The sequence below is a fragment of the Balaenoptera physalus genome, assembly GCF_965194825.1.
Source record: "Balaenoptera physalus genome assembly, chromosome: 9".
NCBI lineage: Eukaryota > Metazoa > Chordata > Mammalia > Artiodactyla > Balaenopteridae > Balaenoptera > Balaenoptera physalus.
In genome coordinates this window covers 33068930-33094609 of record NC_138888.1, presented here as the reverse complement: position 1 = coordinate 33094609, position 25680 = coordinate 33068930, and the positions used below count along the sequence as shown (strand labels likewise).

At 38.8% G+C, this 25680-nt stretch overlaps 1 protein-coding gene and 1 long non-coding RNA gene across 3 annotated transcripts in view; one reads left to right on the top strand and one right to left on the bottom strand.

Annotated features, from left to right (window-relative positions):
- The window catches only part of ARHGAP18 (Rho GTPase activating protein 18), a 126201-nt gene extending 114568 nt beyond the window's left edge, over positions 1-11633 (bottom strand). The window contains exon 1 of one of the 2 annotated variants that reach the window (XM_082474664.1): positions 11439-11633. In XM_082474664.1, the coding sequence (XP_082330790.1) occupies positions 11439-11551 (113 nt within the window). In that variant the 5' untranslated portion in view covers positions 11552-11633. The remainder of the gene's footprint in view (positions 1-11438) is intronic. The other variant, XM_082474665.1, reaches the window with a different exon arrangement.
- On the top strand, positions 11180-24810 carry LOC309666939. The gene is made up of 3 exons (XR_014267379.1): positions 11180-11390; positions 13677-13786; positions 14405-24810. It is a non-coding gene; the product is annotated as an uncharacterized lncRNA (long non-coding RNA).
- The last annotated feature ends 870 nt before the right edge of the window (positions 24811-25680 follow it).

The window sequence follows — 25680 nt, the reverse complement described above, 5'->3', positions numbered from 1 at the left end:
ATTGGTAACAAGTGTTATTAAAAAATAAAAAAGGCTCCTAGGTCAAATAACTTTAGAACATTTAAAATATGCTTCTTGCCACCAATTTTTTTTTAGCAATTCATAAATACTAGATAAAATATTATATGCTACAAGGCGTCTTGCAGTAAACTTTATTTACACTAAAATATTAGACCACAAAACTCCTTTTCAACAGAACACCTAGTAACAATATTCCACACACAATTTGGGAAACAGAGCTCTATTCCTTTGACTTATTTATTAAAGAAATTTTGCTTTAAGCAGATTAACAAAGTATTAGTCTCTCCTGAAATGTATAAAAAGCTATTAGAACAAGCCTTTCATTTTAAAGACACATAGCCTGGCCCTGGCTTTCAAGCTTCAAGCTTCAAACTAAGCTCAAAAGGGATTAGTCTCTTTCCTTTACCTGCAAAATGGAGATGATATGATTTCCTATCAAGAGTATAGGGACGGGAAAATTGGTGTAAATGTGTTTCTTAAATGACCTTAAAATCTTAGGAATTAAGTGATCTGACGAATAAAACATGACCATCATTGCTATAGACAAATAACTAAAATGTATGCAGCAGGTTCTCACAAAAACAGTGGCAGCTCTAAGCTGGAGATACCAAGTATTTTTAAAGAAATAGATACATATTCTAATCTTCAAGTACTATTTTTAAAAAATTTCCCTCCTTTAAGGGAATATCACTCCCCCCGCCTCCACCCAGAGTTCAGAGGGTGTTCTAGCCACTTATTTTCCTCTTTGCTTTGAAGGAAGTGTGGCAAGAGACAAATCCATTTAAGTAATTGGTATAGTAAAGCAATGTCTCTGAACAAGAAAGAAAGGATATCCTACAGTGATGCTATTTAGGTATGCTAAGGCGCAATGATAAGAATTATTGGACGACTGTTAAATTAAACTAACGTTCTGGGAGTAGAAAAAGCAAGCAACTCAAATACTGGCAATTAATTTTTATATAGCCTCTGGGATATTTTCTGTATGTACTATGTGATCTCAAAAATATTACGTACTCCAAAATACTACATCTGTGTCCAATAGTCCCTTAGAGTAAATATCACTGGATGTAAACAAACAAGGGCCTTTGGCAACTCTGCTGCTTTCAAATAGAGGGAACATGTTCTATACAAGGAAGATCTCATTTCTCAGGACTCTATTCTTTCCAAATTCAAATTTACTTGTGCCTAAAATCAAATTCAAATTTAGCACTTTTGTGAAAAACGTTTTTGAGAATCAAGGTTTTTTTTGTTTTGTTTTTTGTTTCTGGTGGAAAGAAAAAAAAGGCTCTATACTAGATTGTCCTGCAAACATAAAACCCAACCGTTCCAAAATATAAAATATCCATCAATGCACAAATATAGTTGAATTCCTGTTATATACAGGGTACTGAATCCATCTAGTGCTTAGGTTTAAAAAAAAAAAATCAAGCCCACCCTTAAGGCATTTATGTTCTTGGTAAATAGAAAATTTTCTGCAATATAAACTTGCCTAATAAAGCAAGGCGGAAGGATAAACGCACATAGGATGTGTACATACTAGCGGAGAATTTTAAAGTCAAGCTCCAGGGAAGAGAGGTTTCTGTCTAAGAGGAGTTGGCAATAAGACCAGAAAAGGCAGGTAATGCCAGATACAGAGAGACTGGAAATGATAACTGAGTAGCTTATTGCCAAAGATGACCTCTTTACCAAGCTGTGTAAGCCGTTCCCTCACTGAGGGGTGAAGCCTATTCCTCCATGCTCTTGAATTTGAGCTGGGCTATGATTAATTGGCCAACAGAATATGGCCAAGTGGCATTGAGTAACGTCTGAGGCCAAGCCCCAAGAAGCCTGGCAGGTTCCACCTAGACTTCTTAGAATGCTCACTCTGGGGTAAGCCAGCAAGAATGTAGGAAGTCTGACTACTCTGATTCTGCCATGCTATGAGGAAGCCCAAGCTAGTCATGTGGCGACACCGCACAAGGAGAAAGATGACCCACCAGCCCAGGTGTCAAACCTGTGCACGAAGAAGCCTCTGATGATCCCCATGCCTCAGCCCATCTTGCTTGACGGACCCCAAGAAAGAACTTGATTGTGATCCTCCAGAATCAAGAGAGAAAATTGTTATTTTAAGTCACTAAGTTTTGGGTGGTATGTTACACAGCAACAGCCGACTGAAACAGTCACCTTGACCTTCAGGATAGGGGTCACAAATGGTGGTACCTGGGCCAGATCGAACCTGCAGACAGGATTTTGGGGTGCTTACTCAGTATTTTTAAAATTCTAGCTAACATTTTCTAACAAAACCCACATTCTTCTGAGGCCTGCACTTTCCAATCATCCACTTCACTTATTATATAACCTGCCAGGCCCCTATTGATCCTTAAGTATAGAAACCTTTCTCTAAAAAATGGGAGCAAGGGATTAATACACTTATACAATTACCTAAATATATCCAGTCTGATGACATTATATAGTTATACTATAATCCAGAATGATTCAAAAATGCCATAAATCAAAAGAATTTTAGCCTGGATATACTGAAGCATATATATCCCCATTTTCAATAATAAATTTTAAAAATAACAATCAATGATTTACTTAAAAATAAATAAAGACATCATACAAATTTACTTCTACCTTGATCTAAATAACTTCTATCAAGATGACGGGCCATAGCTTTGACAGTATTATTTGGACCAGAGAGAAATGAAAAGACACACACTTAGTAACTCTAGTCAAAACATTAATTATAGAATAAGCTGATCGAGTTACATGTTTCTAGACCACCTATAAATAGCCAAAGTTCCTTTCAACTTTCAGTTGCCAGCTCACCTTTTCTTACTCAAACCAAATCTTAATTATTCAATAACAAATTATTTTAAAGTTTTATACCTCAAAAGAGGGAACCATGCCATGGCTTCCTAAATATGATACTGTAAACACTGTTTCAGAATCCATCTGTATTATAATACAAGCTCCTTCAGGGCAGGGATTCTTACATTTATTTTATTCTAGGCTTATCATATACACCCAGCAAAAATCTTCACGGTTGTTTATTAAAATACATATTAGGATTCTTTTAAATAATTTAAATTTTAAGACATTCTACATTTACATATTTTTAATGCCTTTCTGAGTTACCCAAATCTCGTTCTGGGTAGGATTTCAATTTTATGCTGCTCATCAACAATAAATAATTCTTACTCTTTTTCTCAAAATATAGATGATATCTGACAGACGTTAGCATTCAGAGATAAACCAGATCTCTACAGCCAACCCACCCAAACTTCAAAAATTCTTGTTAGTGTGAATTCCAGTATTTTTCTACACAGCTTCAGTTTCACAGCAGCATGATGTTAAAGCATTTCCCAGTTTATTAAGTTAATTACATTTTACAGTTCTAATCTGATTCAACTAGTGTCACAAGAACATGTATCAATTTCCATGTTCCTAAATCTTCCAAATAAATGACAAACTTAGACAAGTGCATACCCCCTAATGGAAGACAGGCACAGGTTCAGGAGCTGTGGAAAGACATATCGTATCGGCATGTGCAGTGCTCGCATGTACCTTGAGAAGGACACCGTACTAGAGTAAGACGAAACTAAAGGCAGCAGAAAAAAGCATCACTGTCACGTCTCAATGCACAAAGATCCTAAGAGGCAACAGAGAACAGTCACCCCCAAGTTACTTGAAACTTTTATTTAGGTTTGAAAAATGTATTTCAAAACCTGTTGTTGGGAACTCAGGACACATTCTCCCATAGCAACAATGCCACAAATATATGGTGCTTTGAGTTTTCCAGCAGGTGAAAAGAACTCTGCGAATCCAGAAAATGGCACGACTGGAGAATTTACAGCTCTCTGGGATTTGATTACCATGTGTGCTGTTTTTCCCTCTATGGAAAACGGCTTCTGCATTACTCACTGGCATACATCTCCCTCCTCCCTCCAGGTCACTATCTCTTTCTTTCCTCCAGTTACTCCCACTCCCACCAAAAAAGTCCCCAGTCTCTTAGAGGTGGAAGCAAAACAGCCTGCTCCTGTGAGCCATTCGTAAGCAGGAGCTACTGAGCTAATAGCAATTTGAAAGGCACGTATGAGAGGGATTTGAGAAGAACTGGCTAAGGGGACAGAGTTTCCTAGCCTAGGCCCAGTGCACAGTAGGCATTTAAAGTTAATGTATTATGTATAATAAAGATGAAGAGAAAAACCAGTATAGTCTTTAAACGTGTGCACTAAATGAGAAAGGGGATGGGGCTCAGGGGGCACTGGGTGGTGATCTGGACCATGGATATCACACCCTCAGCTTAGCTCTGCTCCATGAAGCATCACTTTTAGGTTATAAGATCAAGAGATGTTCAGGGACTTCCCTGGTTGTCCAGTGGTTAGGACTCCACGCTTCCACTGCAGGGGGCAGTTTCCCAACAAGTTTCAATCCCTGGTCAGGGAACTAAGATCCCAAAAGCCGCAGGGCGTGGTCAAAAAAAAAAGAGAGAGTTGTTCAGAAAGTACACAAATATATTTCAAGGGAGAAAAAGCGTAAAAATTATCGTGTCTTCAAAAACTTTAGGTATGGTGATATACTAGTACTTTTACCTACAAGTATTCATATAACCTAAAGTCAATTCGGTCTTTGAGGAACATGAGCAAATAACTTTTCCTTGCTCTAAACAAGATGATTTTCCATCTTATTAAGAGTAACAAACGATTTAGAAATTTATATCCACCCAAACTACAAAAAGCTGTTTAAAACAGTCACCTGTGCCTAACAGGGGTTCAGTACCTTTAAGCCCTTTTTAAGATACTGTTTTGGTATTCTTAGTAGTTATTAACATTAATATAATCTGAGATATTTTTATAAATATCTTAAACTTATTCCACAAATATTATTTTTCAAATTAAGAAGTTATACTACATATGTATTAAAGCAAGCATTCTTTTCCCGAACCACTTACAAATCAATTTTAAAAAAATGCTTTCTAACAGTATTTCCAAATTAATTCACCCACAGGTCTTTGACTGCCCTGCGTCATCATAGACAATCACAGTGCTTTATGTCAAGCACTCTTTTAAGTACGTTACATATACTAAGTCATTCAATCCTCATAATAACTCTTGAGTTAGGTATTACTATGCCCAGTTTGCAGAAGGAAGAGCAAAAACTGAGGCTCTATAACATTAAATAACTTGCCCAAGATCACACAGCTATTAAATGACAGAACCAGGACTCTGACCCAGACAGTCTAGTTCCAAAGTGATCACACAAAGTAGGTGTAATCACTGCACGCTACTCCCTCTCACACTCATTCATTCAAACTTTTATTACCTGCCTAGAGTAGGTCAAGCACTTTGCTAAACCCAGGTAAAGAGACAAAATAAGGCAAGATCTCCATCCTCAAGGAACTTACATTTTAATGCGCAGCAAAAAAGGAAAGTGCAAATTAAACCCAAAAGTTCGATGTGACAATTCTGGTTCAGCAAAACGTCCAGGGAAAAGATAAGATATTGTATTGAAAAGGATTTAGTAGTAATGTTCCTGATGTGCACATTTTTTTTTGAATACTTTCAAAAGCTACACATTTGATCTTTAAAATTAACCTTGTGAAGCCGAGCATTATTACACTCATTTCATAGATGAGGAATCAAATAAAGTTCTGAACCGCTTAGCAAAGACGCCACATTGCCTTTGGAGGGAAACTGCCCCGCCTACAGAATCTGCTTCTCTAAAAAGACCCCAAATGGTCAAATCATAGGCTTCCTGGGACAGTTCAAAAAAATTAACTGGGCAAACCTGATCCCCTTTCAAAAATCTGAAATTAGTCCGTCCGTTTGCTATGAGATGTAAGATGATAGAGGGCAACAAGGGTGGGGCATCCGTTGAGAGCCAAACTCAAGCTCGAAATAAGGAGATTATAAAGCCAGTGGACAGAAAAGAATAGAGTCCCAAAAAGAGAGCAACATGCCATGTGACCAGTCCTGAGGGAAGAAGACAGGGGATATGGTCTTTTCCTTATGACCCAGATGCCTGCAATAAACCTCATTTTCCCTAAAGACACAAGTGTTCTTTGCAAAAGCAACTACCGAAAGAGCATGTGTCAAGGGGATGACGTTTCACAATTTTTTCCGACACAAAAATTCAGATACTTAGTGGGCTTGAGTAGAGAAAAGACTCCAGATGCAGTAACTGGCCACACAGATCTCCATGGTTTCTGTTTACTTCTTGCAAAAAAAGGGATAAACTTGGCCAGCTCACAGCAACGAGCACAGAAGTCAAAAGAATGTGTCTTCAGACTTATCCAGACATCATCCCTTTGGCTCCCTCTGCCCTAATCCACCCCCAACACCTTTACTTATCCCCACTCTCCTCAAATAAGAAAACTTCTTATTTTCTGTCTCCTCTTATCAAAAGTAAAACAAAGTCATTAAAGATCAATACTGACTAAAACTTTGACAACAGACCATTTCATCTCGGAGTATTTGTATGAAATGAAAGGTTTAGGTCAGGACGGTAATCACCTAAAGGAGAGAGTTCAGGAAACGACTGGCATCACACTCGGACTAGCACACCCTCTTCCCCAAACCAAGCTTGGAGACCACGCTGCTATCTCCGCCCACGCCCAGCCTCTACCCCATCACCACCCAAGCAACAGCCTGGAGGCCTCAAGTTTCTGCTGTTCCAAGCCCTCTCACAGGGACACCACTAGGGTGACAAGCAGAGAGGCTTCTCAGGACCTTTGGGCAGCACTCAAATCAATAAGATGTAGGAGAGCAAAGGCCACCAAAGGGAGTGAGGCCTCACAGATCTGTGACCATGGAGCACAGGGAACTTCCAGTTGACACAAGTGTGGCCTTGGCCTCTAGGATGCTGGGTCCTTTTTCTAACCTGTAAATGATACTCAGGTGTACAGATAATGAGGAATTTGAAAACAAGAGAAAAAAATAATTCATTTTGGTGGGCCAATTATTAAAAACTCTTTAGGCCTAATTACCAGGCAATCCAGAAGCCATCATGTGCGTTGTTAAACGCATCAATTTTTGTGAGTTCGTTATGCTGCAACACTCTCAAAAACAAGACAGATACTAAGAACTTAAACACCAAAAGAGCAATCATAAACTTTCAAATAAGCACTAGCCCCCGTTAGAAAAGAAAAACAAAGGTGGACGATGAAAGAAGTAAGGGGACCGTGGAAGGCAAGGAAAGTTTTCAGCAGGTTTTTTTGTTTTTTTTTTTTAAGGTGGGTTCTTGAGATTTATAAATCCTTATATTTGAAAAGGCATACACCTAATATATGTCCCATGAAGATAACTTTAAACAGGCCCACAAAAATCACATGCCTCACAGATGAGGGCAGTTAAAAGGCAAATATCACATAACTCTAAATAAAGGTAAGACCTGCCCAGTTAGAATACTGGGTGTGTCTTTTAACAATTCAAGAGAAAATTATGAATAGGGCTTCTAAACGACACAGTAAAGAAAATCAGTTTTTAGAAAGTACTCTTATGCCAGCACATGGAGGACTAGATTGATCTAGAAAACAATTATCCATATGGACAGGTTAAAAATGCATTTGGTCACTAACTCCTGCGAAATTAGAATGAGGAATCATGCCTTCAATGATAAGACTAGGAAAAATAAAAAGAAACAGTCGTTCACTTATGACATAATTGCAATATAACAACTCTTCGCCACCCTACCTTCACCAAAAATATATATAATTTCAGATAACACACAAATTCAGAAGGAAAGAACTCACGATACAGTACATAAGTTTTTTTAAATGCTGTAAATTCACGTAAATGAAAGACACGAGAAGATGGCAGCCCTCTTCCAGGCCTGAACTTTTACATAATGGTTAATTTTCAGTTATGCCATTTTTAGTTAAGCATAAGGATCATGCCCATGTTTCTTAACACGTGACAAAACGGTATTTGTGAAAATGCTTCTGAAATGAGGAAAAATATGTTACATGCCACAAAGCTCGATAAGTTCTTTCCTTTTCTGTATCTAGTGTGAAAGCAAGCAGCAGCTAGCTATAAACCAGGCACTGTTCTACAGCTTTACATAGATCATCCCACTTAATCCTCTCAGTGAAGTGAACACTAATATGAAGTTCAACTTACAGGTAGACATTTAAATAACCCTTCCAAGGCCACACTGAGAATGAGTGGGAGAGTCAATCGGGATGTGACCCCACGCAGCCTGGCCCCCGAACCCAGATTTTCAGGTTTTATGTCATCATGACCTAGTGCCTCTTGGTTCTGCTTGCCCAACACCAATGGCAAATGGGGTCAACAAAACAAGATCTTACATGATGAATGCTATACATTTACTCATAGAAGACATAAAAATATCTCAGACGAAACTAGAGTTAAAAGGTTTAATAAGAAGAAAAATACCATTTGACATTAATATTTATCAAATATTAGCAAAAACTGATACGAAGCAAGCAGAATAGTTTTTCTTAAAATGATGGGAAAGTCAAGGGAAAACAGTAAGAATAGACAAAATGCAGTATTCTTTGAAAAACTGCTTTGCAAAAGTAAACATTAAGAAACCTACTTGAAAATTAACAAGTAAATAAAGTCTTATAAATATAGCTACTCATAAAAAGTGGTTTCTTCTGGAAACATTTGACTATGCACAAGTCAGTCAGAACAACTAATGTTAGCATATTTCTTCAAATCCTAATGTTTTCAAGAAGAAATATAACAAAAAAAATTGAAAACAGAATTCTGTAAATATTTGAGAGGGTCTAACTATGAGTAGGAAGAATTCCTTAATCAGGTATCCAATGAATGTGTCCTGATAAAGAGGGATAATGGAATGGAATGGAATGGAATGGAATGGAATGGGATGGAATGGAATGGAATGGAATGGAGGGAATTTTAGACTAACAGATAACTTACAAAAATATTAATTCCCTACTATCCCAGCTTCCCCAAAGACCAAAACAACAATAAAAAAAAAAAGGACCTGGTAACATAGGGCTAAAACTCAAATGCTTTCTATAAATATCCTAAATCATATACATAATCATTTATACTTATCAAATGGCATATACATGAGCTCATCTTACTGAACTAAACATTTGATTAAGTAGTTCATCAAAGTGCATATTATTTAGGAGACAAAGTCTTGCAATAAGCCAAATTAGACTTCTGTGCTCCCTTCAACAACTGCTAAATATGTGGATGGGAACACAAGAGTCTAACTTTTGTCTCTTTTTCACAGTTTGTTTGTTTGTTTTGGTTTGGTTTTGACTTTTGAAGAGCTTTTTAAAATAGGCATCAACCACCAAACTTGCACGTCGGGGCAGCTTGCCAGTGCTTCAAGTACAAGCCGACAACCTCGGGCCAGAGCCGAAGCCCTGTGCCCCGCTCCCTCACCACCATCTTTAAAGGATGGCTGCTGATCCCATCCCACCCTCAAATCCCTCCTCCCACCACCACCCCCCTTCCGCCCCAATAGCAATATCTCAACCTCTCCAGGCTACAGAAGGTGCCTCCCAAAGACACTAAGCTTATCTGATAAATGATTCCATGCTTAAGGGTAAAAGCCAATAAGGACTGTCCCTTTTCTCTCCTTCCCCCCCCAGCCCTCAAACCAAGGCTCCCATCTTCTCCAGCCTAGGACTCTAATTCAGTGGTAGGAATTTGGGGCCAGTATGGGCAAGCAATATGGCAGCCAGTGGGGGAGGCACTTGGGAACAGGTCTGGCGCTACCACTCCCTGGAGTGCGCTTGCCGTATGAGCAGCTGCCCACCCTACACCCTCTCGATTTTGCGCTAGCCTAGGTTGAGAATGATTCTGCTCTGGACAAGGTTGAGAATGCCCTGTTCCTCTCTTTTGTTCTCTCAACCCACTCAAGTATAGGCCACCCACAACAGGCTGCAAAACTGCAAACATCGGATAAAGGCTCTATGTCTCAATATGCAGCCCCAGGCAAAGCCCCACGACAAGAGACCTTGCAGCAGTCTAATCCCTGGGTTTAAGTCCTCAAGGTAAAAATGAGAGGTCAGGACTCAAAGTCCCTAAGGTTCTTTTCACTCTCACAATCAAGATCCAAAATTCAGCTCAGATCCTCAGGCCATCCCAGAGTAAAGTCTCTGGAGAATGTGCTAAGTCTGCACAGTTTCTGGCAGTTTTGACCGTCAAGTGGAGTCCAAGTTACAGACAGTAAGGGGTTGGCGTTGCAGTCTGCTTACTGCTGAAAGGTTACTATCTCGTTAGTGTGCTACAGAAAAAATGGATGAAAACACTTTATGACCTCTCACACAAAATAAAATGATAACACATCCAAAGCACAAGCAGCAAATCCCTTTTATCTTTGGAAATGAATTAAGTCAATGGAATACATATGGTGGTTGCAATGTGAGGAAAAATTCTGGTCAGCCTGGGAATCTAGCGCAGAGTATTACAGCCATTCCTTTGATTTTTATTCCCCTCCTCCACATCTGGGGATTTTAAAACAAATGAAAGAAGGCATTATTCCAGCTTAAGGCATAAGCATAAGTCACAAAAGAACAAAGAAAGTTTTATTATCACATTAAACATCAAGGAGGAAATGTGCTTACTGATAACTAATTTAGTATCCTACCCTATTAGGTTAGCATTTGCTGTTTGCAAGTTTCTAGGCCAATATTTACAATTTACATCTAAGACAGGAGGTAAAAATGTTCAGCCAGTGAGAAGGTCATTAAGGAAAGGAAGGGGGGGTGGTGGTAAAGGCTTGGAAAAACAGAACAAAGTACACAGATAGACGGTACTCTTTGCGCCTCAGTGGTCTATAGAACATTCGCCCTGTCTGCCTATAAAGTGATTTAACATTAACCACAGGTCACTCTAGCAGCAGAGTACTACTTCCTGACAAAACCTTTTTGAAAGCTCCCCCACCAACAAAACAATCTACATACGCCGAAGAATGTGAAATCTACTGCCCCAGGCCAGTGTCTTGGGCTTTCTGCCTAAGAAGTTTGCTTTCAGCCAGAAGAAGGGGGAAAAGAATCACAATGTAACAACAGCAGATTGTAGAATACAGCGAACAGCCCTCCTGCTTGTTGGCGCCGTTCCCAAGCAGCAGTTCCAGTGGCTGGGCCTTGAGCCCATTCAAGAATTCCAACTCACAGGAAGTGTTTCAAATATAGTTATTTGATCTTTCAGCATTTGCAAATGCACCTGCTGAGCAAGGAGCCTGACAGCCATCGCCCCAGTTCCTTCCTATCCGTCTTCACCAGTCATCGCAGAGGCGGTTTCAGGATTAGGTGAGGTGCAAAGTACAGAAAACCCCAGCCAAAGATTTCTGCTGCTGCACGAGGTTAGGCGCGACCTGTGGCTTTTGGTTCCTTTCTCCCCACACTGACTTCCCTGTCACTTTTTTCCCCGGAGCAGGTAAGAGGGCTTTGTTTTGTTCTCTAGCTTTCGGGTGCCCGGGCTTACCTCGTGGTGGCTTCCTCCCCTCCCTTGCCATGGTTCCCCCCCAGGGCCTGGTCCTTGCCGCTGGGGTGGTAGGCAGTGAGAACAACTCCCTGGGAACTGGAGAGCCAGCTCATGGTGAGAGAAGGGGCATAATTTCTGCGATTCTGACACAGAGGAGGGGAAAGAAGTTCCTGGCTCTCCCGGCAACTCGGCTCATTAGCATCGGCCGGCTCCTCCCACCAAGGCCAGCGATTCACAAGTGAGGGGCGGGGCCTCTCCGGCGCTGGGCCGCTGACTCTCCAAGGGGGAGACGGGTGACTCAGAGCGTGGCCGCAGCCTGGGGACAACCCCAGTCCGAGAGGCTGCAGTTAAGGGGTGGGGGGTGGCGGGGGTACTAGTTGCTCCCACTCCCGCGTTATTCTGATCTGATTAAACGGCCACGTTGTAGCCGCCTCTCAACGTTGTAAGCACAAGCCGTCTTGGTTAGGAAACAATGAATTACTGCAGAGTCTTTTTTTCCCTTCGTAATTCCTGTTTCCATCTGATAATTTCTGCTACTTCATGCAACGGGAGTAAGGGCTCTTCTTAGCCCCTTCAAGGTCAGCGTTAAAATTAACCATAGCAAAACCCAATCAACATGCCCAGCAAAACTGTGCCATACAGGTGACAAGAAAGGTTTCCTGGGGACTTCCCTGGCGGTCCAGTGGTTAGGACCCCGAGCTCCCAAGGCCGGGGGCCCAGGTTCAATCCCTGGTCAGGGAACTAAGATCCCACATACCACAACTAAGCCCGCTCTCCCCAAGGAAGGAAGACCCGGCACAGCCTAAATAAATAACTATTTTTTTAAAAAAAGAGAGAGAAAGGCTACCTGTTGTGTCGAGTCTAAAATGTCTTCATAAAAAAGATGTGTACCTAGAATACCATCTTCTTTCACATAGCCAATGCCAAGTTTACCTTTTGTTTTAACAAAATACCCTTCAGTACCAAAAAGAGACCCATCTACCAAAACTGTTAAATGGCACTGCAGAGAATTAAAAAAAAAAAAAGTACTTACTATTATTTGTTGAGCACTTACTATATGCCAGGCTCTCTTTGTGACAGGTGTTTTACATGTATTATCTCATTCAATTCAGTTCAGTTCTCTCTCTCTCTCTCTTCCTCCCTCCCTCTTCCTCCTCCTTCCTCTCCCCCTCCCCCCTCTGTCTGTTTCTCTCACACACAAACACACCTTATAACATGGGTATCATTCTCATCTGCAGGAAAGTGAGGCTGAGGGGCAGATTAAGTACCTTGTCTAAGATAACACAATTGTTCTGTGCCAGAAGCTAGATTTGCCCAGAATTCTAGGCTAAATTCCATTCTTTTTAACCACCATCCTGTTCTTTGTCCTGCAGATAAGGAAACAAGCGCAAAACTTATGAAAAATATAAGAGATGTTTCTGTCCTTTCTCCTCTAAAAAATTCTACGCTCCTCTATATATCTAGTAGCCTGAATGGAAGTGGTTTTTGTGGTTGGTTTTTACGGTCTATCAGTATTTGTATCTAAACTTCCTCATAAATAAGTTTTCAACTTCATCATTCCATAAATATACTGTTTGTACTTCTTTTATTATTTAAAATGATCATGAGAGATAAATACTTTATTCATACTTACACACTCTTAAAGTATCAAAAAATTATTATTATTTTTTAAAATCCTCTTTGGTATCTGCTGTGAACTCCCATTTACAAGTCTTCCTAAAAAAGAGTTTATTACAGCTTCCTCCCTCCCCACTCCACAAGTAGTTGGTCAACCTTTGCATATCAACTAATACCTCCACTGGGCTCTACCCATTGTCTCCTTTCTGTCCCCACTACCTAAATCCTCTCTGTACCCTGTAATTAAATCTTAACTCCAATCTTACAACAATGCTTTAACTCATTTTCTTGCTTCCTCCTCTAAATTACATGGCACATTATTAGCACAGCCAAGCACAGCCCTACTGATGTCTCCCCACAAAACTTCCACTGGTTCCCCATTGCTAACAGAACCAGTTCCAAACCTTTGTGTACAGTACTGAACATTCTTGCTCCCTTACCCACACAAGTCTCTCCATCTCTTCTGCCAGACACCATTCCCTCTGGCCCCCCTGTCATTCCTTTCTGGGCCTTCCACATCTAACTTACCTTCCACATAGCGGATGTTCAGTGAATGCTGATTGGTAAAGAACTGAATGAATTTAATGTGTCCTTAGAAAGTACAGTAATTTTTTTTTTTAGTTAAATTGGTAATATCAGACAAGTGATCCTCACGGACCTACCAGTATGATCCTATGATGCGATGTTTACCAGTTCAGGCAAGATGAAAAGCACAGGAAGAGAGGCAAAAGGTAAGTTGACTGGAGTGTATGATTTCTTTTTAATGTCTTTATGTGGAAAAATGATTAATGCTCCCACATTCACCCTTCTTTTTTACGTAGCTGCTCTGAGATTTAAAAAACAAAAACAAAAACCAAGAATCACTACCTTCTACAATTATTGGTAGGCCATACACTCTAGCTTTTAAAAACTCTTTACTTCTCTGTTTTTCTCTTCATCCCACACCATCCTTTCCCTTACTTCCCTGGACCTCCTTTTTATCTTCTTTATTTTTCTATTTTTTCTTCTTCCTTTGCTATATCCTCAGTCAGTGTCACACATGCCCATTGACAGCCATGAGCGCTGCCAGCTCTCATGAAACAATTTATGATACAGGGAGCTTTTGTCCAGTCTTAGCCAAAATGATGATTAAGTTATATTTTTGCCTGACTATAGTCTCTCCATTTGTTTAATAACAAATAAATCACAATGTATAAATCAAAATGAAACTATTTTACTAGCTCAAAGTAGTATTTGGGTTCATAGTAGCCAAGCTTTTTAATTTTTGTGAGGCATAAAATAAAATGTGGCACAAATTGATTTACATAGCTTGGTACATAAAATTTGAATCCTGCTAATTTAACTTTCAGGTACATGGAAATCCTCTGGACTCCTCCTCCTTTCCTCCTAATAAGCCCAGTTGTTACTGGTCTGAGAATGTTGCCTGCCACAGGGAGACAGCTGTCAGGCTTGTATCCTGGTGTACTTAGCTTCAAATATAGGCTCAAGTATTCAATAGATGAAAAACCACTTTCAGAATTTTCTTATGACCATCACGGACGCAAACCTTACTACCATAATGCTTTCTTGAGGGGCTTCCCTGGTGGCGCAGTGGTTAAGAGTCCACCTGCCAATGCAGGGGACATGGGTTCGAGCCCTGGTCCGGAAGGATCCCACATGCCACGGTGCAACTAAGTCCGTGCGCCACAACTACTGAGCCTGCGCTCTAGAGCCCACGAGTCACAACTACTGAGCCCGCGCACCACAACTACTGAAGCCCGTGCGCCTAGAGCCCACGCTCCGCAACAAGAGAAGCCACTGCAATGAGAAGCCTGTGCACTGCAACGAAGAGCAGCCCCCGCTTGCTGCAACTAGATAAAGCCCACGCGCAGTGACAAAAACCCAATGCAGCCACAAATAAATTAAATATATAAATTTATTTTTTTTTAAAATGGTTTCTTGAAAGGCTACTCCTGTTTCAAACCTAAAACCCTACCAAGAATTAGCTAGTCTGTCCCTCATACCCTTCCTCATAGAGATACATTTTAGGAAAAAAACAAAAAAAAAAGGTATTATTTTACTCTCTCCTGCAACCACTTTAAACAAACACTGAGAACCTAACGTCCTTGAAGATGTTAATATTCCAATCTACTCACTGCATGCCAAAGACTTTCCTGTTATGAAACATCTCACAAAGTAATTAACAACATCAAGACAGTTTAAACATTCATTTCATTCATTCCCTTCAAATGGGACTAACTGGATGACCTAGGGAGGAAAAAGGAAGCTGTAATTTACATACCCAAATCCGTTGTTAAAAATAGGGTGGAGATAGCACTGCAGCCTCAGATAATTTGACAGCCATGTTCAAAAATAATGAAAAAAAAAAATTCTTAGCCTCAGAGCTAGTAGTATTAAAGAATGTATTAACTGGTTTTCATATTTTGATTTAGGAGCCTACTTACTAGTATGGAATTATATTTGCAGGGTACAAAAACTGCAACAGATGAACATATTTATCTAATATTTTCTTAATTGGTTTCTGTCACTTTAAATGGAATTAACTAAGGAGAATGTTTATACTCAAACACTGTAAGATCATTGGAAGCCTGTATAGGGACACAGTGCAATGTGAAAACTGACCTTTCAATCGGCAAAGCTAAACTCAACTTACAATAGTATAACAAGAACTTGAATAACTTAATCATCAACTGTGAAGTTAAAGTTTTACATAGGTGATAAAACCTATCATACAGCAGCATTAACTAATGAAGAGGGAGTGTTCTAATACCTCCTACCTGATGTTATATCAAGCTTTTGTAGGAATAATTCTGTGAGCTTGCAAGTAAGCCAATTCTGTAATAAGGAGCTGTGACGGAGAATTATTCTGTACACAGAATGTAAACTTACTCCCTTGGAAATTGCCTTCATTATTACTAATTCTGTCTCTGCAGCAACAAGGAAAAAGCCTTTTCCGTCTCTCTGGACAGCTCTAAAAATTTCTGCATTATTCTCAAAGTTATTTTCTTAACTATTCCTCCAGGGAGAAAATACTAGCCATGCCTGGAATGATTTCTAACTGCTATTGCCAGAGGCTAATTTAGGCTTCTTGGCAAACATCTGGAAAAGATCCTACAGTTAAGAGTTTACTACCAATAAATAATACTACCTAACGTTCGAATGCTTGCTCTTTGCTAGACGTGGTACACAGAGTCTCTCATTTAATTGTCACAACAAGCCTGAGAGAGAAATATTAGAATTCTGCCCACTTTAGAGATGAGGAATGTGAGGTCACCCCACTAGCAGGTGGCAGAACTAGGACGTGTAAACCTGAGTTTATATGACCATTGAGACTGTGCGCTTAAACACTGTAAAGGTCACAGGTGTCCTGGAACTGACTCTATTTTGTTTATGAAAAAGTCCACATGGCTAATTTAATCAGGTAAAATAATCTACAGCACATGTGAAGTGTTTAACCAAATGGAATACTGATGTAAATGCAATGCTGTGGCGATGAACATTCACGCAGACTCAAACATATTAGTTTTTTCCTGGTACTTTGAAACTTCTTTTTTATGTCAAATTACTAGAGGACTGAGACACAGTATACATCCTACTGTACAAGGTCATCACCATTATGCTATATCTAAAATTGTTTCCGCTGATAGAAAGTCCTCTGGCCATTATGATTGTAAACATCATTTATCTTTTAATTAAATAATTTTTTTAAGGCAAAGACAGATCTAGGTTTATAGGCCCTAAAGTCATAGAATTTCTTAGACACGGGGCTTTGGAAGGGGGTTTGCAAGAACAAGACTGGAGGTTTAACTTCATTTAGCTTCATGGTAAATCCACCTCACGTCAAAACTAGCCTCAATTGGAAATTAGCCACGATAAGTAAAAGCAATGACCCTAAACTTTCCTTTGGTTTTCTCTTCATTGCTGAATACAATGGGGCCCGTGTTGTGAACACTTGCATTTAGGAGCACCAAGTCAAGAAGAGTGAAGTGTATTCTGGAGGTAGGTACATTCTGGAAACGTAGTATTTTGCTTATTAACAAGACAATTTGAAATATCTAGAAGTATAGCAGTACTTAGACTTGCCCCAGTACAAAAGCCTTGTACTGAAGTAGATTACAAAGAATGTTTATCTCCTTGTCAAGTAAAAGAAGTCATAATGATTGGGGAAGACTTAGGGAAGCTGAATATCTAAGGAAAGCACTATAGTTCTATTGAAGTTTTAGTTTTTATTAACTAAAATTACGAAGTTTTAATTTTATTTCTTAAAGTTTTAGAGTAGGTCGTGGAGTAGTTATATTCTCTTTATTGACCAAAATACTTGCTAAAACTGCACAGACAGATGCTATCAAAGAAGAAGTTTCTATTTTGTAAGCCCTTTGGGAAATTTCTAAGGTTAGAAATATCTCCAAAAATGGTAAAGCATAATTTTACTGGAAAAAAAAGTCCTACTGATCAGTTTACAGAAGGAGCACATAGAATGTTGGGCAACACCCCTGGTTTTGCTTTCTGGGGTGAAGAAATTAGATTCATATGTCAATGTGGATTAGTGCTCTCTACATGTGCACACACTGGTGGCAAAAACTATTCTAGAACCATGTAAATTGTCCACATCACCAGAGCGTGGACATTGCCCACTAACTTTTCAAAAGGTGGTGTCAAGAAATAATAGAAAAATATTACCATCCTTTTGATTACACAGGGCTTCACTAGTTTTCCAAACAATGTCTAGATATGTTATGTTTGACTGTATTTCATGGGGAAGTTTTTCTTTGTTTTGTTTTGTTTTTAAGAAAACCCTCAAGATAATCTCATAGAGGAATTTAATCAGGGAGTTTGGCTCATTTAAAAGTAATTACTTCTGGTCAGTTGAATAGCAAATATTTTCATTTTTCAAGCTGTAGAACAAGCAGAGCTGTTTTAGACAAGTAGCTACCATGTCCACAGAGTCAGAAATTGAAATACTAGACAAATTTTTGAATGCCATAATTGAATGCTGATATAGAGAAGGACAACAACTTCTCAATTTCTCTACAAGCAAAAATCTCAGGAGAACTCTTTTTCAAGTTGCTTCTACTCAGATGAATCACAGAGTTAACAATTCTTCACTTTCTAACACGACTTCAACTCAGGGTCTCAGAGAATTCTTGATAGGCCTGTATTGACACAGGCCTGTGTCCAGCAAAGCAAGTTATATGAATTCTGATTTTCTATGCTGCTACCACATGTCTTTGAGAACCGGAGTTTTCAGGAATTGTTATCAAAATAAAATCAAAGGAATTATATATAAAAGAAATTATGTACATTACTTTGTAGAAAAACAGCTTTTTTATTAAAATTTATTTTGGGAAGAATTTGCTTTGTTTCTTGTTTGACCAGTTGCAATTTTGTTTTTGCTTTTTGGAAATAACCATTAATTTTTTTTTCAAATAAGTGAGTCATAGTTCCTGGTTAAAAAAAGTTTAGACCATATTCCCTCAATTTTAAGAAACAGATTTTAACATTTTAAAAATTAGTATTACCTTGAAATCAGACTTTTTATATGGTGACATTTATTTCCAAAAAAAAAAACTATTAACATGATTTGTTTTACACTTAATGCAATCTAGAATCATTGAAATAAAGCATTCTGTCTCTGCAAAATTATGGTATAATATACTGACTTCACTGGGTTTAATGAATTTGCTTTGTTGGTTATAATTTGCTTCTTTCATTGGAAATTTATTTTGCTGTGAAAGAATAAATTTCCAATGAAATAAGTAAATTATTTAAAACAACTGTAGTATAATTGTGTATACTGATTTTTTTTTTTTTGGAACCAGAGTCCATATGCCTCCAGAATTCTCAATATGCCTCCAGAAAAGATGAAGAACCACTGCTCTAGACATTACTATAAATGATTTTCATCCAAATGCTAATTGAGAAAACGCTACTCACATAATATCCTAGCCCCAAATTGTTTGTGCTCCTGAAATATGCTCTGAAAATATCTAAGAGAGTTATTTGCCTTCATTCTATTTAATAATTTGGCTAGCTGACTTGTTACAAAGGCTCAAAGAACATAGCTATAATCATGGGGATTTGGGCTTTCTGAAATTTTAAAACAGACTAAAAATTACAGTGTTGAGGTTGTCCAGAGGTTATCTATAGCTACTACAAACTACTTCTGTTATAAAAGCAGCTGCTATGGAACAAAAGGTTAGGCAAAAGCTGTCAGGCAGATGGTTACAGACTCAGGACTCTAACAATTGAGGAAAACGCCATATCCTGCCACCAGAATATGTACTTTCTTACAGTGTAAACTGCTCAAGTTCAGACACTGCCTCAACACACAGTTCCTGGCTCAATCAAAATGTCGATTATAAGAACTGACATCTGGTTCTTGTGAATCACTCCTAAATAATGTCTTTAAAATTTCTATCCCACCTGCCCACCCCTCAAAATCCAGAAGGTTCTCTACAATTCAAATAGTGAAAAAATTTGAATTCCACTACATAAAGTAGAAAATACATTATTTTCCATCATCAACCTGTCTTCCTGCTAACTATATTTCATTTTTGTATTTTCCTTTAAAAGTATGTACGATACATATTCTTTCTTTCCCGATAGTGAAATTATATGTTTAATATTAGATATGTCACATTCCTGCAGGTATGGATTAATAAGTAACAATAAATATAATAAAATTCCCTCCAGTCATCACCCCTCCAAGTATGTCACAATACATTTTACATATACATCAAATGCCCACAAACACTGTAGACTGCATATATTCATGAAGAACAGCTTTTATCACAAATTCGCATGCCAGAAGAAACGCAGGAAGAGAGTGTGACAAAGGTAGGTTATTCTTTTTTTTTTTTTTTTTGCACAAAGTGTAAAGGTTTTTTTTTAATTATGTGTAACACAAAGTTATTTAAGTCAATAAATTTTAAAGGAATTTCACATGTTCTGATTCTTTCCACTGCCAATCATCTTAGTTCCTCCAAACTCATAATCTTCAAGATAAAATAGCCCTTTCAAAAAGAAGTTATCGTGTGAGTCAGCCCACAATTCTTTTAGTTAGGCTTCTTTGATCTCCAATGAAATATGGACACACTTCAAAATTCCCCACCTGTAATCTTTGGGATCCAATTTCCTCAAGCGATTTACTTTAGGACCATGTTTAGGGTCAGGCGATGGATCTGCCTGGTTCTGAATTTGACACCCTCTAAAAATGTATTAGGTTCAAATCATATTCACTCCTAAGTCATCACACCCTAGAAACAGTACAGATCATTGGGATATGCCAATACCTAAGATAAAAAGTTTGTTAGGTTTTTCATAGTTTCCATAGTTTGGCAGCTCTGTCTTGTAGTTCTTTCCCACAGATCTAACACATAAGTTCTATGAGTAAAGGAAACCACACAGTTAATCTATGAGGCGTTTCCAACGATGTAGGTTTACAGAAAAGGTTATTCTTTCTAACACACCCTATATCACACTGCCTCTTCCTCTTAAACAGAAGTAATTTTTTTTAATTTTTCCAGAAGCTGAATATAACCTTCCAAGACTTGAGTTTAAATCACACTCTGTGATGTTCTTGAAATTTCTACCACTGTAAGTTATCAAGCACTCAAGTCGAGGCAACAGAGTCACATTTTGGTAACAAAAATGAGACATGTATCAGAATTCTCCTTACTGCCAGTCTGCCCCTCTCAAAAGTAATACTTGCAAAGATCATCAAAATAAAGCTGTGGTGAACAAGTAAACACTTAGAGAAAACAAAGCGAAATGGTTAGAGCCCTCTAGGAGTTGTCTTCTTTCAAGAGAGACTGCCATGCAGTCTGTTATAAGCATTCATATATTAGAGGATAATAAAAAGAAACTTGATAGAGGTTCCATCAAACACTTAAAAAGACTTTTTCAAACGTTTTAGTCCAGAGCAGACATTCTACCACCTCCATGTGAACTAGAGGCACAAAATGAGCCCAACAGAGACTCCTCAAATGTCCCAAGAGCAGGTACTAGACACCAGCAATGGCCTGCTGGGGTACTTTGAAGAAGACTAGCAGGCCTGCCTCTAAAAGAAATATAATTCTGCAACAGCCCATGGTTTCACCACTAAAGTTACATGCAGGGTTATATTGCATAGCCACTGGCTGCCTTCAAATAGATAACCTAAGAGAGGTATAAATGAGTCAGATACAGCCCAGCCCCCAGGAGTTCATTTTTAGCTAGGATGGACAAATGTGTACTGTATAGTAAATGCAAAAATAAAGCATACCCAAATGCTAAGGGAACAACTCATAGGAGGTAAATAATTCCAAGATCTATTAAGGTTTCAAAGAAGAGGGCACAACTAATGTGCACATGTAATTTTCCCCCAAGCTTTCTGTATTAAACATTGATTATTTTACAATCAAAGAAAATAGTATTAAACACACATCAAGTAATAACAACCCATTAGGTCTTGAATTAGGGTGGGTTAAAACATGGCTTTTTACAAGGAGAGAGAACAAAAGAGGCGAAGGCACAGGTCCTGGATGACTGCTTGTACAAAGTAAAGGTGTGTTCATAGCCAAAGTGCTGTGAAGAATGCAAATGGGAAAAGGGAGACAGGATAGGAAGACTAAACATAAAAAAATATAAATTCCTACCAGATGTTTAGGGACTTCCAGTACCTTGCAACTAGTTAGTCTATATCCCATAGGCAGTGGGGATTAATCAAAGGTTACTGAGAGAGTAATGAAATCACCTATACTAGAAGGAAGAACATTATGGTAGCTGTAAATAGCAGGGATGGGAGGAAAAAGATGGAGAGAGAGACCCACTAGGTCATTATATTAGAGCTTATCAGTTAGGAGGGTGCTGTAGTATTACAGCAGTGGCAGACCTATCTGTTCTTCATCTTCTTTCTTAACCCGTGCCACCTATAGCAGTGGCAATGCACAGACACTGCTGCAGTAGAATCAGGAACCGGTGGATACGTGGAAGTGGGAATGGAAGAGGAAGGGGTCCCAAATTACCCTATGGGTTCTAATCTAGATGAATGGAGACTAGATGTTAGATACAAATGGTTAAAAACAAAGTTGTTTAGAGGACAGGTCTGACATGTCCCCACAGCAGGAAGGCCTTGGGCAACATGCGATTATGAAGTACCTGGCGGCAGCTGGGAGGTGAGGAAAAGTTTTGGTCTCTAGCCAGCTCTCCCGCAAAAGAACTGGTTGCCCAAAGGGTTTTTCCTGTGCCTGCCTCATTGGTGAGTAGCAGCATTTACCCATTTCTCAAGGATGCCCAACTTCCACAATGGGAGTCCACTTAGATGCGTTAAACTTCAAAACTGTTTCAGACAATGAAAGTTTTCAATCAAGAGTGAGGGATTAAAAAGGAAGAGAAGAAGAAAGATGGGAAAGGTGAATTTTCTGAGCAACTATCAAGTTTCAGGTACTTGTTAGGCCCTTTCAGATATGTTCTCTCTTAATCTGCCATCTTATACACAGGGGCACTAAAGGTTTAAGATGCATCAGAGCTGTGTCCCAAGTCACAGAGCTAGTCCTTGGTAGAGTCTGGAAGCAGGCTAGGCTCACTCAGAAACCTGACTGCAATTTCAAACAAAAGGCACTCACAACATTCTTTCCATTTAGGTCTGATAACATTTTATCACTGAACTAAGTCAATTTCCTTGTTATTTGATCCATTTGCAGTGTAATTAAAAATGTGATTACCAAACAGAAAAAGAAATGCTGAGGCTAAAAAAAAAAATCTTATAATTGAAATTTTTCAGACCAAACTGAGAAAATATAAAAGCAATTTCCACAGCACCTACCAGTGATTCCACCCTGGATCTTTAAGGCCTGAAGGTCTAATATCCATTGGCTATTAGTCTATTGGTCTATCGTAGTACAGTCCTGATAACTTGCTTTGGGTTTTACACCAAGCCCTGAGGTTCTAGTACTGATCTTTAATTTCAATCTATCCTCATAGATTTGCTCTATCCAAACAAAAGAATAGTGTGAATTAATTTATGAATCAGAATTTTTGCATATGTGGTTTATACCATCTTGAACCAATTTTCTGTGAACAATGAGATGAGGAAAACATCTGGCTCAAAAATTGCTAGGCCAGGTGATATAATATCCTTTTCCCTCTTCCTTTTCCTCTTCTTTAAATAGAGGCCCATCCTTGTTTACAGGATGAGGGCAAGAGGTAAAATCCTTTCCAAAAAGGAAGTAGTGTGTGATATTGTTATTAAGGTATTGTGTAAAACTGTTACACAGGCTGTCTAAGGAAATTTATCAAAAAAGTAGCTAAGCTCTCACCTATGTGGATAGTCACCTGTGAGAAGTCTGATGGAGCACTGAGGGATAGTGGGAAATCAAAGGCTCCAGGGAGGTCTTTCTTTTAACTCACTCACGCTGCTAAGCCTGTGTCTCTGAACAAGTTAAATGGAAGTTACATGTTCCTACCTGACAGGGATGTTCTAAAGCACAAATAAGCTGGTGGAGGAGGTTGAGAGAAAAAAGGAAAAATTTGCTGAATTTGCTCATTGAATATATATTTAGCACAGAACCCTAATATGAATGCATTACTCCCATCGCACAGATGAGAACACTGCAACTCAAAGATTAATGTCAGGGCAAACTCTTTGCTCAGATTTTTAAAAAAGGCAAAGCCAGGATTCACAATAAAATTCCTTTGACATAAAATCCATGCTCTTCCCATTTTTCCATTATTCTATCTTGAGCATATGGCAGCACATGCATTATTAAGATGAGTTTATATATTATTTTTATAGTTTACCGAATCTAAGAAACATATTCTTTTTTAGATTCATCATTCATTATTTTGCAAGCCACTAGTAAAGAAAAATACTGCCAATAATATTACGAAAACCACCAATTGTAAGTTGCATCAGAATTTCAGAGATGTTCAAATGTGAATGAAATGAAACAAATATACAGCTTAGAATAAAGTACAGAAATAGAACAACCAAGTAGAACCATTTTTCTTTTTTTTTTTTTTTAATCCCACCACTGCCCCCTCCACCACCGACCCCCTGCCCCCGGCCCACTTTCCCCTCTTGGTGTCCATACATTTGTTCTCTACATCTGTGTGTCTATTTCTGCCTTGTAAACCGGTTCATCTGTACCATTTTTCTAGATTCCACATATATGCGTTAATATACGATATTTGTTTTTCTCTTTCTGGCTTACTTCGCTCTGTATGACAGTCTCTAGGTCCATCCACATCTTTACAAATGACCCAATTTCATAGAACCATTTTTTAAATTTCACCAAAAAGGTCACAAATTTGATTCTTTTAAGATTTGCCAAGTATTTCAAAACTTTAATGATACTGATACATTTATTCAGTCAATAAATTACATATTCATTTAACTACTATGTGCTTAACACTGCCGCAACTCTCAAGGCCATGTTATCAAAAACTAACAATCAAGTCACCAAACGTTTTACCAGAAAATATCAATGTTAACAACAACAACAAAAATATCAATCAAGTAAGTGCTCTGGGTATGAGGACAGAAGACTGCAAAGGCAGGAGGTAACACAAAGCAGGGAGTAGCCAGTTCTTCCAGAGACAAGTCCTCAGTTTCTTCTGCAGAACACAAAGGCTGGTTAGTTGCAGTGGTTACCTCTTGTCTCTCTTACAAATGACTGACTTCAAATGCAAAGCTCCCAACTTTAATATGAAAACCAAATAAAGAAATTAGAGTCAGAGTTATCTGTTTATCCTTCTTCATCTTTTAAAAGAAGACCTGTGGCCTTTCAGAGTGGCACAGAAGTCCTTGCAATGGGGCATGGTTTAACTGGAACCTGCCCCAGCCTGCCCTGGAGTCTTCCAGACTTTGCATGTCACCTCCTACACCTATCATGTTCCTGGTTTGGTTTTTGGGCTCCTGGAAAGGCTCTGGGATCGCCTTTTGGTTGACCCACGCCCCAGCATTGTCACTGAGTCAGTCCTGTTGGAACAAGGTTCCATGTTCTCTAGGAGTGTGAATGAACCCCCAGGGAAGTCCTGGCAACCACATGATGTGCCCTGGGTAATATAGCAAGGACATGGCTTACTTCTTTTTTTTTTTTTTGGCTGCACTGTGCGGCTTGCAAATCGTAGTTCCCCAACCAGGGATTGAACCCAGGCCACCACAGTGAAAGGGCTGAGTGCTAACCACTGGACCGCCAGGGAAGTCCCAGACACGGTTTACTTCCTTTCAGATTTCTGTTTCATACCAGCCAGTGAACTTATTGTAGCCTGACAGATTTTGGGTAGAAACACAGTCATTCCCTTCTTAACACCAAAGCCAATTACCTGTCCTGTTAATTGACACAGCAAACTTTAAATTAATTAATATAAGAAGAAAATTCCTAACTACCTTTTTTTAAATTGAAGTATAGTTGACTTACAATATTATATTACTTTCAGGTATACAACATAGTGATTCAATATTTTGATAGATTACACACCAAAGTTATGATAAAATATTGGCTATATTTCTTGTGCTGTACATTACAACCTTGTGACTCATCTATTTTATAACTAGTAGTTTGTTCCTCTTAATCCCCTTCACCTATTTCATCACCCCTCCCTCTACCCCCTCTCTCCTCTGACAACCACTATTTTGTTCTCT